The 19,243-nt window shown below is 37.2% G+C and overlaps 1 protein-coding gene across 2 annotated transcripts in view; it reads left to right on the plus strand.

Moving 5' to 3' along the window:
• SRBD1 (S1 RNA binding domain 1) overlaps positions 1 to 19,243 on the plus strand; it is a 177,264-nt gene that overhangs the window by 154,231 nt on the left and 3,790 nt on the right. For both annotated transcript variants that reach the window (XM_019748647.3, XM_019748648.3), the window contains exons 19-20: positions 789 to 968; positions 18,623 to 18,807. In XM_019748647.3, the coding sequence (XP_019604206.3) occupies positions 789 to 968; positions 18,623 to 18,807 (365 nt within the window). The remainder of the gene's footprint in view (positions 1 to 788; positions 969 to 18,622; positions 18,808 to 19,243) is intronic.

Below are 19,243 nucleotides of genomic sequence, written 5' to 3' on the forward strand. Positions count from 1 at the left end.
CCACGTTATCATTTGTCTTGAATTCATTGTTTTTACTGGAGTATATACTTAAGAAATTCTTTTCAGAGAGGGGATACTATATGGGTTATACTTTATTCCTTACATGTCTGAACATGGTATTAATTTGTCCTCCTATTTGAATGCTAGTTTGGCTAGGTATAGATCCTGGGTCCTAGGTATAGATCCTGGATGCTAGGTATAGATCCTAGGTCCAAAATCATTTTGTCTCAGAACTTTTAAGATATTGTTCCACTGTGTTTTGACATCTGTTTCTCAAAGAGAAATATGATGCCAGTCTGATTCTTGTTCCTTCTAAATAAATCTGTTTTATTTTTCTGTCTTAATTGTAAAATCATATTCTAAAGTTTCCCCACAATATTTCAGATATGAGTCTTTTTCCATTCATCCTATTTTGCACTCAGTAGGTTATTTTGAGAACTCTTGGTTTTCTTCAGCTCTGGGAAATCATCTTCCCCTTCTCCTTCTTTCTCCTTGTTTAATTATTTCCCTCTATTTTTCTCTATCATCTTCTAGAATGCCAGTTATACAGGCTGAATCAGTTAAGAATGTTTTAGGCTTTAAGTGACAAAAAAAACATATTAACAATGTTTAAACAAATAAGTCGTAATTTCTTTGAAGTGAATGGCCAGAAATGGGTTACTGGGTTGCTATTTGCATATGGCAGACAAATAAGCACATTTTTAATTAAAGATTCTTTTCTTTCCTACCCAACTTCCCATCCCCCTCCACTCCACATCACTTCACCTTATTTTAAATGGTTACTGTAGTCAGCACAATGAATCTGCAGGCCCCATTCACGGAGTTGCTGTGACAGCTCCAGCAGGTGTTGAGGTAACAAATGAGAAGCAAGGCAAGAAGAAGAGCAAAACCGCAGTGACTGCTGTACTGAAGCCAAATCCTTTGGACCAAACATGTATTCATCCGGAATCATATGACATAGCGAAGAGGTAAGTCTGAGGCCCAGGTAAGAAATCTCCATGCTCAGAGCAAATGCCTTTGTTTTGGCATAATGGAGACTTTAAAAATATGACCATGTTTAACATGACAACATTTTTCAGAAGTTCTGCATTGCTGAGTTATGTGGCACATTATTTGATTTCACTGAGGAATGAAACCATTATTCCTAGAGCAGTCTCAAGCCAATAAACCCTGGTACTAATGGTGAAGTGTGTGTAATGGAAATTGCAGGGCACTCGCCTCTGTTTGTTTTGGAAATTAACAAGACACAAATGACTAGCACCTGGCTTAAAGCTCCTGCTTATCTAAAGATAAAGCCCTTTTGAAAGTAAACAGCCAACTGTCAGATTTCTTAGGAAGTATTTTGCTTGATTATTACAATCTAAGAATTGATGTACTTTTACTGAGCATACATTAACATAGAATGATATGGGAGGAGGCTTTTTAGTACAAGGAAAGGTTTAATGTAAGGCATTAAAAGAAAAAACTTTTTTAATACCATATTTGATTAGTTCAGAATTTTTAATTAGTTTAAAAACAGTGACTTGCTACATAATTAAATAGCTTAAGGCGTTTAGTGAGTTACTGGATTTAAAAATAGTGAATATTTTAACTTTCATTTACTCTACAATGAGATTTTAAATATGTTTTGAGATCATTGATATTTCATTATTTTGATAAATGTAATTGGTTTCCTTCTAAAAATGCTTAAAATTATAGACTATAGACTCACATTATAGAGAACTTAGAAAATAAAAAGAAAGAAGTAAAATATATTCTGTCAACATTAAAAAAGTGACACCTGTTTTTCTTCCAACATTTTATTACTAATTTTAAACATACAGAAAAGTTAAAAATGTTTACAGTGAATTTCTATATATCCACACCTAGATTTTATTATTAATATTGTCTCATGCCTGTTTATCCACTTGCCGATCAATCTATCAGTCCATCTTATAAATTTATGTATTCTGTTTCATTGATCTGTTTGTCAGTACCACACTGTCTTAATTACTGTAGCTTTATGAGGTCAGGTAGTGTAAGTCCTCCAGCTTTGTTCTTTTTAAATATTGCTCTGAATATTATAGATGATTTGCATTTTCCTATATGTTTTAGAATGAGCTTGTCAATTTCCATTAAAAAAAAGAGAAAGAAAAACCTGGTGGCATTACATTGAGTCTGTCAGTGAATTTAGGACAGTTGATGTCCTCATAGCTAAATTTATTGAGTCTCGATCATGAGTTTATTATGTCTTAACATTTATATAGGTCTTCTTTTCTCTCCACAATGATTTTTAGTTTCCAGTGTGCAGGTCTTGCGTGTATTTTGTTAAATGTAGTTTGTGTTTTTAAACAGTAATGTAAATGGAATTTTTAAAATTTGTTGTAAAAATACAATTGATCATTATAGTAACTTTGTATTCTTGCTAAATTGACTTACTGCTGTGTTTCCTCAAAAATAAGATCTAGCCGGACCATCAGCTCTAATGCGTCTTTTGGAGAAAAAAATTAATATAAGACCCAGTATTATATTATATTATATTTATTATATTTATTGTATTTATTATATCATATATTAGACCCGGTCTTATATTACATTAAAATAAGACCAGGTCTTATATTAATTTTTGCTTCAAAAGATGCATTAGAGCTAATGGTCCGGCTAGGTCTTATTTTCAGGGAAACACGGTAGTTAGCTCTAGAGTGTGTATAGATTCTTTAAGTTTTCCTATATAAACAATTATTAACGAAGAGATAAAAAGCTTTACTCCCTTTTTTAAAAAATTTAAATACTTCTTATTTCTCTTCCATGCCTTTTGCAATGGCTTGGACCTTCAGTGCTGTGCTGAACAGGAGTGGTGAGAGCGGGCAACCTTGTCATGTTCTCAGTCTTTTAGTACATGGTTCTCATTTTTTTAATACATACATTAAAAATTTGTATATATATAAAATATATATAAATATATATTTAAAATTATATATATAATAAATGTATATATAAAAAATGTAGTCTCAGGTTATTGTAATTGTATTTTTACTATTTGTTGTTTGAGAAGATGCATATATGCACATGGATTTATAGAATTCTTGCAACTACTGATGGCTCCCTGGGTGCTAAATTAGCATTTTGTTATATGCAAACCAGTATCTTTTTTTAATGTACATTTTTGTTTCTATAATGTAACTTGAATACAGTTTGTCTTTCAATTTGCTTTCTAATATGGCACAGTTTTTTGTATCTGCATATCCGTCTTTTTAAAAGGCTAAATAGTATTCCATCACGTGGTTGAACTGTAATTTAGTAAGAGCAGTACTAACAGAGATCCTTATGATGGATTCCTAGAAGTGAAATTACTCTGCCAAAGGATGTGAAAGTTTATGTGACTCTTGGTATACACTGTCAAGTAACATACTGATTTATAATCCCACCAGCAATGTTCAAGCCTGAAAAATCATGAATTCCTCCCATCAGACAGGACTTTCCTGCCAATTTTCAAATCAGTCAGTTTCTGCATGTGGAGGATGCCTACCAGTGACTTCACCCCTCTCTACGCTTCTTTTGGGAGTAGCCGTGTCTCTCAGGAGCAGGGTATTTGTGGACTGTACTGTTTCATGAGAAATTTCTTCTACATGAAGTTCAACTCCTGACCTTTAAAATCTGGAGACACAACTGGTAGTTCCTCTGATCTTACCATCCCCATTTCCCACTTTGGAGCACTGATAGTCATTTCTGGCTTTCAGGTACACTGCGTGTGGGCATCGCTCAGCACTGTAGGTCGTACCTCCATACAGTGTTGCATAAGTTCCCAGGGAAGACAAGGCCATTAAGGATATGATTAGGTCATCCCTGGGTTGACTTCAGTTCTGTAAAAGTAAGTTCCAGTTCAGTCAATTTCATTTTGAATTATATCAGAAAACCAGTAGGAACATAATGGCTTGAATGCAGTTCTACCCATATCACTCCCAGAAATACACCAAAACCTGAAGCCATCACGTCTTTTCACTTTTGTATTTATGGTGTTTTCTCTCATATTCGTATTTTAGAAAATTGAGATCATGATATTTTGTAACCTACGTTGGTTGTTTAGTGGTTTAAAAAAAGCCTTTCTTTTTTTTTTTTTTTTTTTACTATTTTTGTTATTTATATTACTTTTGAAAGTCTTATTTACATGTAGGGATTCTCTCTTAAATATTAAAGTGGTTTGGTGTGTGGGCTAAAATTTTTTATAGTTTATTTACTTTTTATATCTGTTTATAATGCTATCATGATTTTGAAATACAAATGTTTTCATTTTTATGAAGTAAACCTGTTATTCTTTTTCTTGCTTTTATGCAAATTGGTCTTCTCTTAAGATCCATGACCTCTAAAATAAATTCAGCGTTCCCCATATTTTTTCATATTGTTTATGGTTTCATTTTTTATTTAATGAATTTTATTGTTTATGATTTTGTTCATCACTTAGAATGTACAAAGCACTGTGGTAAGGCCTGAATATTGTAAAAATGAGTAGAGGTGATTTATGTCCTAAAGGAACCTACCAAAATAGGGAGGATAAAACTTGCAAATCACCATCATAGCGGTCAATAATTAGTAAGTGCCCTTTGTGAAACAGGGGTTGTTCACAGGAGAAAGAGGTCATTTCCAGACAGGGGTATCTCATAAGGTTTCATGTAGGAGGTGACATTTGGGGTAGGTCTTTAAGGATTTTAGCCAGTAGAAATTGGGAAAGAGATGCTGAGAGGGTTAGAGAGGAAGAGGTAATCTGGTCAGGTTTGGGAAGTAGTTAATAGTCAAATGAAAACAATAAACATTCATTGAGTACTTCGTCTTTACCAGGTGCTTTAGAATCATCATCTTGTAACCTCACAGCAGGCTTCTGAGGTTCGTACTATAATTATTTCTACTTCTTTAGGTACAGAATCTCAGATGGGTAAAGTAAATTGTCTAAGATAACTCAGCTGACGGAACCAAGATTTCAACATCTATGATACTCGAAAGCCTGAGCTCTTAACTAAGTAAAAATTAAACAGCTATTTTGGAGCAGATTTGAATGTAATCATAATGGCCTTTCAGACTGAGGGTATCATACCCTTAAAGACAGTGTGTTCACAAAAAGTGACGGGATTGTGACTTACGTTCTGTTGCTTCTTTAAAAAAAAAAAGAGAGAGGGAAAGAAAGAAATGAGTATCTGGAATATGCTAGCTTTGAGTGTGATTCTCTGTCATCACATGGCTGAAATTAGACTCTGCCTTTCCTCTGGAGAAAACATTACCTCCTCCAATAAAGGAAACTTTGCCTATTTATTTTATTAAGGGATCTGTAGGAAATGGATCCTTCACTTAGAGTGTGTAGAATTTTATGCTGCTTTGCTACAGATGTGATGTTTCCTGAATTTTGCACTAAGAAGAATTTAATTCCTTTATGTTTTTTTTAGAATGAGGTGTGTGCATTTCAACATAAGCAGCCTGATAGCGACCATATTTGATATCTTCTCATTTTAGGAGAGAAGTAGGGTGCAGACCAGGAATAGTATATTCATCCTAGAAGATGAATATACTCTGAACACACTCTGCTAGAAGATGTTCTTAACTAAGAGAGAGAAAGGAACAGTGTACGTTCCTTTAGGAAATGTAAATTTTAAAAACATAAGAGAACCCATAGTATAGAAGAGATATGGGGAACATAGAATTAAGAAATCTATTGCTAATGATAGATTTTCCTTCAATAGTCCTTTGAAACCGTTCTGTTCTAAATCTCTTACTTGTTTCAGGTCTTCTCACATTTACCTGATTACTTCCGACTTCACTGAAAAAAATTCAAAGCTACCTTACAATCCTCCTTCCTTAGATTGTCTCCATATCTTTCTCATTGTGTCCCATAGGTCAGCTCCCCTCCCATCTCAGACTTCTGTTTCTCTCCCCACCCTCACTTCTCAGGTTGCTGCTAGGACTCTTGGCTTTGGCATTCCCTTGGTCTCTCTGTGTCACATAATTGCCTGTCCTCGGGGAGGCGGGGGAGGGAACTAAATGAGTAAGATCTTTTCGCTTTATAAACCGTTATGACTGTCTTTGTACCTTTAATGACTCCAGCACTTTTCCTTCCATTTTGTTCCACAGATTACGGTGGTGGTCTCCCCCTCTTCCACTCCCTCAAAGCTAAAAGCAGCAACCACCTTTTTTTAATCTTCCCCCTAGAACTTCTATCTCATTGCTCCTTCTTTTCATTGCCAAACTTCTCCAAATTGCCTACTTCTAATTCTTACTACTTGCTTTCTCCCAGTCCCTTACAGATGGGCTTCTGTCCTTAACCCTCTTCTGAAATTACTCTTTCAACTAATGACCTCCTGATTGTCAAAACCAGTGGCCTCTTTTCATCCTTAAACTACTTACCCATTCAGCCACATTTGACACCATCAGTTTACTGACTTTTGTTTTTATATTCTATCTTCTCTACCTTCTCTTCTTCCCTGACCCTCTAAATGTAGATGTTCTTCAAGGTTTTTTTTTACCTTAATGTCCTTCTCCTCTTGTTCTATATACTCCTTTGGATGATTATTTCCAATCACAGGACTGTCTTTATTTCTCACCTTTCCACCGATAATTCCAACCGTACATTTCAACATCTCTAGTCCAGGCCTTTCTTCCACATTCTAGCTCTCTCTTTCAACTTGCCTGTGAGAGATTTTCTCATGAGTATCTTAGCAAGTCAAACTCAGTATATCTAAAACTGAAACTTGAATTCTCCTTTCCTCTCTTCCTTTATAACTCCCTCTTCTCCTCCCATCAGCCCTTCTGCCAGCCCCACGCAAACACAAGACAGACAAATAAACAAAAAAGACTTGGTCTTCTTCTCTTGTCCCATAATGGATGGTCAATGGCACTACTGTCTTTTCATTAACTAGGGCTAGAATTAACAGAATCATTCATTTATTCATTAAACATATACCTTCTGAGTGTCTGCTGTATCCCAGGTATTGTTCTGCAATCATGGAATACGTGCAAAGATTCCTGCTCTCAAGGAGAGACAGAATATACAACCAGCATAACAAATCAATTGCATAGTATAATAAAGACAAGTGCTGTGGGACAGGAAAGAGCAGCATAATGGGGATCAGGATTTTCCAGGGTTATGAGTAAGGGCTTGCAAGGTCAAGATAGGCCTCATTGACAAGGTGACATTTGATCAGTTTTGATGGAGGTAAAGGAGTTGGCTGTGCAGATGTCTGGGCAAGAGTATCCCAGGAAGAGGTTCAGACAGTATAAAGGCCCTAACGTGAGAGCAGGCCTGGTACTCAAGGAATAGCAAGGGAAGCATGCCAGTGTGGCAAGAGCAGAGTGAGCAAGGGAGAGAAAAATAGGGGATTAGGTCAAAAGGGCACTGGGAGGCTACTATCGGGACGTGGCCTTAATGCTGAGTGAAATCGGGAGCCGGAGCAGGATTTTATGCTGAAGAGTGACATGCTCCAATTTACATGTTAAAAGGATTCTGTTGTCTGATGTGTTAAGAATAGATGCTAAGGAGCAATAGTAGAAGCAGGGGTACCAGTTAGTAATCCGGCTGAAAGGTGACGATAACAGACTCAGATGATAGCAGAAGAATTAGGGAGAAGTGGTCAGATTCTGGGTGCATTGTAAAAGTAGAGCCAATGGGATTTGTTGACAGATTGGATGAAAGGTATGAAAGACTAACTGGATATGAATGGCAAAAAATAGTACAAATGCCAGAGACACTGGAGGATAAAGTGGAAACTCATTGTAATGGAGGAGCATGGTGAAGAGAAAAGTTAAAGAATTAGACTTTGATCACTCCCCTGGTGATCTCTTGTAGCTCTCATGGCTTTAAGAACTTGCATAATCACAGGACTCTAAATTTCTACCCTCATCCCAATCCAAACTCCAGACTCATGCATCAACTGCCTATATGACACCTCAAACTTAACATGTCTTAAACTGCACTCCAGGGCTTTCCCCCAAATCTTTCTCCAGCTATGGCTTTCCTCATCTCAGATGATGCAATTCATTCTTGCCGTTTCTCAGCCTTGAGGTCATCCTTGACCTGATAAGATACCCCTTGTCTGGAAATGACCTCTTTCTCCTATAAAGAACCTCTGTGCTTCACAAAGGGCACTAACCTCTGTTATGGTTATTTACAAGTCTTATCCTCCCTATTTACAAGGCTCCTTCAGGACATAAATCACTTCCATTCATTTTTAGATTCTTTAGGCCCTACCATAGTGTTTTTCACATTCTAAGTGATGAATAAAGTTATCAACAAAATACGTTAAGTAAAAAATGAAACCATAAACAATATGGAAAAAAACATGGGGATCATTGAATTGATCTTAGAGATCGTGATTTTAAGAGACAACCAATCTTACACAAAAGCAAGAGAAGAATCATAGGTTTTAAAATTTTTTAATTAAAAAGCTTGTTTTGCTGTGGGCCTCAGTACTCCACTTTACCTCCACTTATTCATAATAGACTTGGATGGTCAAAAAAAGTATGACACAGTAGAATACTAGGGTTAAGGTAAAGCTGTGAGCCTCTCCAATTATCCTTGTCCCTGCAAAATAAATAATGCATCTGAAGATTTTATACCAGATTTATTAGGTTAGTGTCAACTAAATTTAAGGTTACTTATCATTGTAGGCCATCAGCTCCAGGAGGGCAGGGGTCTTACAAATCTGGTGGTAAACTCTATCCCCAACACCGAACACAGACTGATACGGCAATATTTGTTTAACAAAAGAATACGTGATAGAAATAGAAAATGAAAAGATGACTACATAGAAGAACACTGAGGAAAAGGAACTGCTCAGGAATTGACAATTTTAATTGTCATTGAGTAAAATAAAATATCCAGCTTTCCTTGAACCCAGACATTTTTCTGTCGTCTGAACTGGCAGAGGTCAGTGCAGTTGTGTAAGCAAAATGATTGCTAGACCTTCTAGGTCGTCCTTTCTGCCATTGTCTGTCCCACATGCTGAGTGAGGACTTCTTTCAGAATCCCTTACGGTTGGAGGGATTTCGGCACCTCCCCACGTTGAATCCCCTGCCTCCACAGTGCGCTGTGTCCGGAGCCCAGGCCTTCCTCGGTTTTACAGACCAGGAATCAGACAGATTATGAAAGAGGATTATTTAACCATTTGCTGTCATCATCTATTAATAGAAATGATCTTCCTATGTTTGAGTGATTTAATCGTGCTGGGTATTATGAGCCACGAGTAAAATTGCTGCTATGTTATGAGTAGAATGAAGCCCAGAAACAGCCTATTTAGAGCTTACCACACCCGTGCCTCCTGTTTTTGTCCTACCGTTTTGGTTGATCCAGAGAGCCAAAGGCAAGTATCCGATTTCCCCTTTTCCGTGAATAAGGTTCAGGAGGTAGTGCTTTGTGCTGCAGATTATGGCGATTTGTACATGTCACAGTGAGACCTGGCGCTCTCCCAAAGAATCTGCTGCATTAAGAATTTGATTCACTCCAGATAGTTAAGCTTGAAAGTGGTTATGTTCTTGATTCAACTTGAAAAATGCCAGGAAATTTAATGTCAAGACTGTCACTCAGCACTCATTTTGATAAAGCATTAGCTAGTATTTAATTGTTATTTCCATGTTGGCCATTAGGGAGAAATTTTAAAAGACTAGTTTCCAGAAGTGGTTAGCAGCCTTTGTGCAGGAATATGCGTTGCAGCTCTGTTCTAAGGGACTTTGGTAAACGTGTATCAAGGAATGATTTGTGTCAATAGCTGCACTATAATATTAGTATTTATTACTGATGATGTACCTATTTCTGACCCTTACAAACAATCTTGAGTATATTTTCAGAGAGTAAACAACGATCAACATAAAATACAGGTCTGGGACAGTAGTAATCACATAACCTGACAAAAGACTTACTTGGGGAGGGGGGAATCTCCTGTACAAAAGCCAAACAATGTTTCTTCTTAATTCACAAAAAACTTGTGTAAGGTTTTTAAGACCAAAAGTTGGTCAAAGGGTACAACTTCCAGTTGTAAGATGAATAAATTCTGAGGATATAATGTCCAGTGCGGTGATTATAGCTAATAATACTCTGTTACATACTTGAAAGTTAATAAGTGAGTGGATCTTAAATGTCCTCACCACAGAAAAAGAAGTAGTAGTATGTGACCTGGTGGAAGTGTTAGCTAATGCTGTGGTGATAATCGTTTTGCAATTATATAAGTGTATCAAATCAACATATTTGTACAGCTTAAAATTACATATGTCAATTATAGCTCAATAAGGCTGGAGGGAAACCCCACAAAAACCAGAATTAACCCAACAGATACACAAGGATTCTGTGATGACATAAATGGATCCCAGCCAGTGCTCCTGGGCCAAAAGCAGTTGGGGGGGGTGGGCTGTGTGGATTGGGGAGGCTCTTTAGAGATCTTCCTGTTCTCTGCCACGGAGCTGAAATAAGTCAAGCCAGACACTGACTGGTGACCCTACTGAAGACCTTTAATGAGCGAGCACATCTCTGTCTGATTTTCCCATTCCTCTTCCAGGATTTAGCATCTCTGAACTCTTCTTTTAGAATTGCTTTCAGAGGTTTTATCACATTGTTCCCAACGTTAGCTTTCTGCCCAGCAAGGAAAGAAATCTTGTACCTAAAAAGCAGCTGTATTGCACGGAGTTTAAGTTGTTTTTGTTTCGAAACAAAACAGCAGTAGTAGAACAATGGCAGATATAATAATCACAGTTTCGACTGAGAGCAACCCAGAAGGCCCATGGCGTGTGGTGATCTGTAATTTCTCGGAGAGCTATGGCACTTAGCCGACTGAGTATGCTGAGCACACCTCTCCGCATCTAAAATTCACTGCAGCTTTATTCCGCATTTGCATGCCAACTAACTCTTCAATGATAAAAACAGGCTTCTTTGTGGGAAACTTGCCTGAAAAGAAATCCATCTACAAATGCTGTAAAGTAAGTGAAGATTAGGTAAACAGACCTAAGAAATTATTTGCAAATTCGAAAGATCTTAAGTTTTTCTGGACTTGCCTTGCAAGAGTTGGCAGCATTTGGACATGAAAATTAAGGTAGAATCGTTGCTGGCTTTTGATAAGTGATGTCATAGGATGTGTATCAGTTGTTACCCACGTTAACTGCTATGGAAGCTACGATTAGACAATATTAAATTGCCTTTTCATGAAGAGACATAGCATCATAAAGGAGGCCAAACCTGAAATGTATAAAGATGATAAATGGGGAGATTACTAAAAGGGATTTTTTTTCTTGTTAGTAGTTAAAACCCAAACATCTTACTGTAATTCCCGGGAAGTAACATTCATCATATTTTCAAAAGTGCCTTCACAAAAGAGAAAAATGATGAAAGAGAATCTACCCACTTGAGAGTCTGTGGGGTTCTTAGGAATTGATTGTCGTATTGAATGTCTCACACACCATTCCAACACACACCCCACCTGAAGTTTCAGGCAAGGCTGGTGGAAGAAACTAGGAACTTGAAGAATCTGAGGCAGTACCTAACTTTCCCCTAACTCACTCTGGGGGGAGTTTAGTGCCCTTTGTGGGAAACTTGCCTGGGTTCATTTACATAATGCCTGTTTGATCCTGGGAAAGTTAAATAACCTCCCTGTACCTCAGTTTCCTTGTCTGGATGATGATGGTGATATGATAGCGATAGCACATGTCTCATGGGATTACATGAATTAATATAGAGAGAGAATTCTGAGCACCTGGGACAATAAGCTATTGTTATTGCTATAATTATTATTGCTGTTATTTTTGTTGTGATCAATTGATTGAGAATGGGGCTGTCAAGCTGAACCGTACATAAAGGGGGATGGGTGGCTTACAACTGTTAGTCTCCCAGGAAGAAGTATTTTTACCATGAGATCTGGATATAATTTGGGCCATTTAACATTGTTAATTAACATTAACATCTTGGGCCTGGAGCAAACGGTTTCTTTTCTATTTATCTGGAGCAGCGTATGGAGGAGGAGTGAGCGGGGATGGTAAGCCGGCGCAGAGTTGTGCTGGCTCCCGTCTCTTCCATCTCCCAGGTGTTTGCCCTTCTCTGCTTCAGGCTTAGATCACACAGTCTGGAGCCGGAAACTCCATAGGATATCGATTTAGTCTCCTGTTATCTCCCTCCTGCCTCCCTCCCTCCTTCCTGTCCCCAGTCTAGCTATGGATTTTAATCTTAGCCTGTCTTCTGACTATCTGTGTGACTATAAGCAAATTACTGTGACCCCAGCTGCCCACTCTTTAAACGTAATAAAAATGGCTCTGCCCGTTCAGAGAACAACCAGGGGATTTATAGAAATGCAGATGTTAAGTATTTTGCAATTTCCAGAAAGGAGGATTTCTTGACAGGATGGAACCCATAGTGAAAAGGCTGTTTCCCAAGGAAGAAAGTCCTTTACCCTAATCCAGGGGTTTTATCCCCAGTAGTGCTGGAGCAGTTTCACTTCAGCTCCGCTGTCACTAGCCTGTATGTTTTTGAATACTGCTTTTTTTACTTGTCCTTCTCTTTCAAACATTCACAGGCACTAACCCACGTTATGGCTTTACAACCAGTAAATTAAATTATATAAATTCTAAACAGTGTTTTTGAGCTGTAGAGTCTGCAGCCTTTGAAACCACTAACTTAATTTTGTGCAACTCTTATTCAGTAACTCAAACAGAGCCAAACTTTTTCCTTTTGAATTTGGTTTTAAAAATAATAAATTGCTCCCAGGCAGTGGTCCCGAGTGCCAAATTTTATCTGGGATCTAAATCTTTTGTCTGCATTGAAAATCCCCTAAAGTAAAGGGGTAAAGAGTGCTAATGAAGACGTGATACGTGACAGTTCTTACCTTAGCTACAACCTTGTGGTCTCAGCTGTGTAATTTTGGGCAGGTCACTTAATCTAAGTTTTGATTCCCTTATCTGCAAATCTATAGCCACAATAAATTTTTGAGAGAATGAAATGAAATCATCTTTATTGAGCACTTTTAAGGTAACTATTTACCTGCATGTAAAATCCTACCTCTAAAAACCAAATGTTAAGTGGCAGATTATTTATTCCAATATACTGTCATTACTTAAAATTAGACTGTAAGCTCATTCAGGGCACAAGCTGTTATCAGACCTTTCAGTTGGCTTCACATTTTGTCTCATTACTTTGAAGAACCTTGATTTTAGCAAATCTTTATCATTTGAGGGTGTGAGAGAGAGAGAGAGAGAGAGAGAGAGAGAGAGAGTGTGTTTGTGTGTGTGTGTGTGTGTGTGAGTTTAAACAGTCAGACTCAATGGGAAGAGGATGATCAAGCTGAATAATATTGGGTTATTGGGGAGGGAGGTTCTTTTTATGGGGTTTGATTTTTAAAATGTAAGACAACTGATTTTCTTTTGCTGCTCATACGTTTATTTCTGAGCAGTTCCTAAAACAGAGTTTTAGAAATCTTTAGAGCAGTCACAGTGTTTTGGTACATAATGCCTTCCCATTTTTATATACTCCTACTCATTTGGATATGGATATATATATATATATATATATATATATATATATATATACACACACACATACACACACACACACATACATTTGTGTTTTGTAATTATAATCACTCAGTATAGCATACCTAGCAAGTGGTTCTGAAATAGGATAAGGTACATAAAAACCAATGCTATTTCTTCTTTGTGACATTGCTTATTATTTCATCGGTCTTAGATATTTTGTTTGATGTAACTATATAACCAATGTCTTCAACTATTTTCTAAAGAGAAAGTCATCCTAAATCTTTTAGAAGGTGTCTGTGTAAGCACATTTTAACTGGCCTTTTTTTATAAAGTTAATTCCCTGTACTAAATTGCCAAAGTAAAACAGCTTTCTAAGGATGTGTTCTCCTACATACAATTAATATGACATGCATCACATATCCAGTTTCTATGCACATGTAACAGACCTTTCAAAAAGGAAACATTTAGTAAGTTCTTCAAAAGTTAGAAACAGGTGACAGTCTGATATGTATAAGCTAAGTCTTTTGGAAGACAAACTGCATCCCTTATTCTGTGGCAGCTTACCCTTTTCAGTTCTTGTTATTTTCTGCTACTCATAAATGCGGGAGTGTGCTTAAACCAGGAGATGCCTCCCAAGACTCCAAATGGTCCCAAGCCAATGATAATAAAAATACTAGCGCTGCCGCCCAGATAGCTGCATACCATTTAAAACTATACTCTCAGATCAAAATCTGTAAGGGCTTTCAAAACAACCCTGCTGCCCTTTCTAAAAGGGTTACCTGTTTGAAAAGTTTATCTGTGGTCTGTAAGTTTTCAATAGCCAGTCAGCTATAAGTTCTCATGAAAAATTACTTGCTGTAACTTTCCGTGGTTGATTATATGCTAAGAAAAGCCATTTAAATAATATCTTCGCTTACCTACTAGCTTCTCCAGCCCAGTAGGTGGTTCTGTGAACCTCTCCATGAATGCACTCTACTTGAATTTACCATTACTCGTGGATTTTGTACCAACAAAGGTTTTTAATGATTCTGGCCCAGTTCAGTGTCTTCAATTTAACCAAGAGATTGTAAGTTTGAAAAGATTCTTTGATGGTGATTAAAGTGCAATTCACATTGCTGTCCCTTTGATTTGACTGCTGAAACAGCAGATGTGTAAAGCCAGTGTTCTTTCTTTAACTAAAGGTGTGCTGCTACCAGCTCACCTGTATAAATTCAGCTCCCTGTAGGTAGTGTAAAAGAAGTAGCAGGATTTTCTCCTTTGCCACGTTGGGATTTATAATTAGTCTTTAATATTAAGTGCAGCAGATTTAAAAATATCTGTAATATGTGTGGCTTTTAGTGTAACAAACTATTACTGAAATTTCACTTGTGTCCCACTGCTTAATCTACAATCACAGTTAAGGGCAGGTTTCTTAAGAGTACAAGCTCTCTTTTAAAATCATTGAATGTATACCTATATTACAAATGATGACTTGCTTTATCTGTATCTTCTTATTTCTAAAATGACTGTGCTCTTGTAATTTAATGTTTCGTTTATTGATGTAATTACTTTAAAGCAGAGTAAAACTAATAGATAAAAATAAACAAGTACAGAAGTCTCTCTTAAAAGGATTGAGAGTGGATAGACAACGAGAAGTTCTTTGCCCTTGTAGCATGGTTCTTTTTGGAGTTATAAATCCTGTGTGTTTGGCCCACGCAAATGGGCATCCAGGCTAATACTAAGTCGGTTTTACAGTGATACTGTTGCATCACCATGGTTCTTCTGTGCTCTGTGGGGTATTATGTTGCTTTAATGTTATGAACTGAGTCCTGCGCTCCTAAGGTTTTGTGTTTTTTTCTCCATGCTGGAAATAATTACATAAAACTAAATGGCTATATCTGAAGTCTTAATGAATTTTGAGAATATTTTATTCTGCAGGAAAAATATCTTACAGACTTTTCTTATTCTTAAAGGGGAAAATGGTGCATTTGTATAGCAAGTTTCTGTTGAAAACATCAGCAATTTTGTTTGAAAAACAAGCATTATCTCTGCGAGTTCTGTATTTTAACTTGTGCAGTTGTGCGCTACCAGCCCATGATGTGCTTGTTTGTTTCATTCATGCTACTTTCTTCATTTAAGCAAGATGGGTGAAATCACATATTTAATAAAAACAGCAGCCCAGACAGCAGTCAGCAACCTGAAAAGGCCATTCATAGACAGTGGAGAAAATGAGACTGACTTTAATAACTCACTGACTTTTAAGAGAATTGTCTACTTAACTGCATTTACACAATACTTTCTTTGTGGGATTTATCAGTGTTAACTGTCTAATGTTTAAAACTAATCTGCCATCAAATCGTGTTGGTTCAATGTTACCAAAACTGTTGTTTTATATAGCACTTTAATTTTTGATCTGCGGTTATAAACAGACACACACTGATGTGTGTGGCATGAAATTCCACTCAGTGAAAATAGCTGTGTGGCCTTGGCAAATTATTCAACCTCTCTGAACCTGTCTTCCTTTTCTGTATGAAATGATATCTACCTTTTGGGATTATTATCAGGATTAAATAAGAACATGTATCAAGCACTAGCGTCACGTCTGGCATAGACTTACCAACACGTGTTCACTTCCCATCTGTGTTCCAAGCTCCAGAAAGCACAATCCATTTCCTGCGGTGCTTTTAAGCCAGAAAGTACTTTGCATTGACTAAAATGAAACGTTGTTTTGGATATTGCTTATCACATTCATTTCTAGGATGAAAATTCAGAATATGTTGAATAATTTTTATTTTTTTTTAGGATATTTAAAGAGCACACGTTTGAGTGGCTACTGAGCATAAAACATTGTTTCCTATCATTGACAGTTGAGTATCTTTGAGTTCCAGTAAGGGAAAGGTCAATCTGAATGCCATTCCAAGTTCATTTTATACTCCTTCTCCCCTTTTGTTTGCTATTTTCTTTTTTTTCTACAACCCTGTTGTAACTTTTAAACAATTTGCACAATTAAAACACATTTGACTTTGTTCCATAGTCATTTAAAAATAGGCTTGATCAATATGAAGTATTAGCCAGGAGCAGAATTTGGTGCCTTTTTTTTTTTTTTTATTGATTTCAGTTACCAGTGCCCTCAGGCTTAAGTGTGTGAGAATGAAAATGATATACGAAATATGCATCCAGGTTAGACAGACCAGTCTCCTTTTTACATCTGCAACCACTATAAACAGAATTCTTTATATGGAAATGACTTTGGTAGCAGTTTTACACACACACACACACACACAAAACCTTAAGACTCCAAGTGGCCTCCTGAGCCAGTGTTTTTGTTATTGAGGCCAAGACTTATACAGTGCTTTGGGAAATTTCTGCCATTTAGTTGCTTTTATTAATTATAAATGCTATTTACAGCTCATGAATACACTTTTTTGGCATGATAACAGCTGATTGTAAGCCAAAGCCTTGGGGATTTGAAAGATGTGCTGCTAAACAGCCAGTTGCAGACCAATCAAGCCAACAGGCTAAATACCAGGGGAGCCTGCTCAGCATGGCGTATATTATTTAGAAAGTTGTGCAAGGAAGTTGGCTGTGGGCAGAGGTTGTCATGTGTCATCTGCCCTGTCAGTCAGAGCTTCAGCAGCTGTTGCCTGTCACCAGGGCACTTACCAGTACATGCTACTGCCCATCCATCAGCACGAAGAGATACTGGCTGCCTCTCTGGAGTGCTGGGAAAGCCATGGCCGTACAGACTTACAATGTGTGTCTCACTGGCCACCAGTTTGGGTGGAAGGGAGACCAAGCACCAACTCGGTGGTCTTTGATTAGACCGTTAACCAAAATATATTCTCAAGAGAATTATTTGGATTTTGGAAAATCTGTTTTTGACCAAAAATATGGCTATGGAAATGTAGGAGGATTGCACATTTGAACCCACATAGATGCCCCCATTCAATGAGAGAGGAGAGAGCTTTCTCCACCAGATATCAGCTTATCATTGAAGAGGCCTTTTCGGGTTGAACACAACATTGCAGAAAAGACCGAAAATCACACACATTCCTTTTGTGATGATGCAGCAACCTGCCAAATGGGATACATCCCAATTCTGATCACAGACAGTTTCCTTCGTCCCTCCTTGTATTCTGGAGACATCCTTAGAGGAAAGGATTTAAGGACATTAGTATCACTGTCTGATTACTGTGTTGACATTTTTAAAGTGCCATTAATCATAGGAAATGAAGCTTAATGATGTAGAAAAATACCCAGCCAAGAAATATCAAGAAAGTGAGCTCCAGCCCAATCAATATTCAGACGAATTTGAAGGGAAATGCATCTTAACCCTTTGTGTTTTTTCCTAATTAACTTATTGTTGAACTGCAAAGCTAAGTCATTGAGAGTCAGCTGTGCAAGCCAGGGAAATGATAAACATAGCAAAGGGAGATGGAGACAGGCATATATTTTTTATTTTGTAAATATTACAGCTATATAATATATAAAATATATTAAGGTAGTACACATTTTAAGATTATGTAATTGCAGTCTTACTTGCTTCCATCACATCCATTTTGAAAGAAAGTTTTTGATGTTCCCTCCCATATTTTCTTTGTTGATGCTGAATATATTTAATGTACTTGATACAAAGTCCATGTGAGGCTTGACTGTTAATGGAATTTGAGAATCATTAGGGTGATAGTATGCTTACATAGAAAACACTGTCATCACAGGTACACAAAAGTAAAAAGCAATGATATGGCACATGAATAGAGTAATTCATGTCTCAAAAGCTGGAGATGGTTGTTGGATATTTTGCCTGTTAGCTCATTTAAATTCAAACATGTTTTCCTAACTGAAATTTTAGGAGACATTTGGTACATATAGGTATGCTTATTTAGAAAATACATATGACACTGAACTCTAATAAATGTTATACTGTAAAAGGTTTCTGGTACTGATTTTGAGTAGGAGCTTCATTGGAAAATAATGCAAGAACCTAAATCCATCGCCTCCCTTTTTTTCCCAAGACATATCATCTATTACAGCATGGGACACATAGTAGATTTTCAGTAAAGGCTGATAGATTGATTGACATGTGGATCTGACATGAAGTAATTTTAGGGTGACCTGTGTAAGGAAATTGAAAAGTAACTAATACTATTAAGTGTTGGGCTTTTTTTTCCCCCTGCAGGTTTTTATCATTCATTGGAGAAACACTGTGTGAGATTGGAAAGCCTGAAATGCAACAAAAAATAAATTTATTCCTTCAGAAGGAAGGAATAAAGAAAATTGCAGAAAGATTGCAAACAGCAGTACCCACCTTACAGATCATCATAGATGGTCTCAGCCAGCCCGAAAGCTTTGACTTTCGAACAGGTAAACAGTTGAACGTGAGTAACAGCACCTTTCAATTGCGTAGCTCCCATTATAGCCTATGGCTCTCACAGCAATCCTATGCCATAGGCACAGCACATATTATTCTCCCATTGTAGATGTGAGAAAACTATAAAGCATGGTGACCTTCCTTCATAGTCATTGCAGTTAGTTCGTATCCAGAGCCAAAGCTAGAAGCCACGTTTCCAGGCTCCTCGTCCCATGCTTGCTCTCCGTTCCAGTAGACAAAATGTATCATGCGTGTGCTGTGTACACGGAGGCACACATTTTTCTTACTTCTTTTGTAAGCTGTTTTTATCTCCTAGGAGCCAGAAGTCCAAGATAAAGCATTCAGTTGACAAACTAAAAAGTGAATCTTCTTCCTAACTTGCAGCCTTCCAAGTTCCTGGATTCTGTGTCAGTGAACACATTAAACAAA

The sequence above is a fragment of the Rhinolophus sinicus genome, chromosome 2 (genome assembly GCF_057876585.1).
Source record: "Rhinolophus sinicus isolate RSI-liver-muscle chromosome 2, RSI-T2T, whole genome shotgun sequence".
NCBI lineage: Eukaryota > Metazoa > Chordata > Mammalia > Chiroptera > Rhinolophidae > Rhinolophus > Rhinolophus sinicus.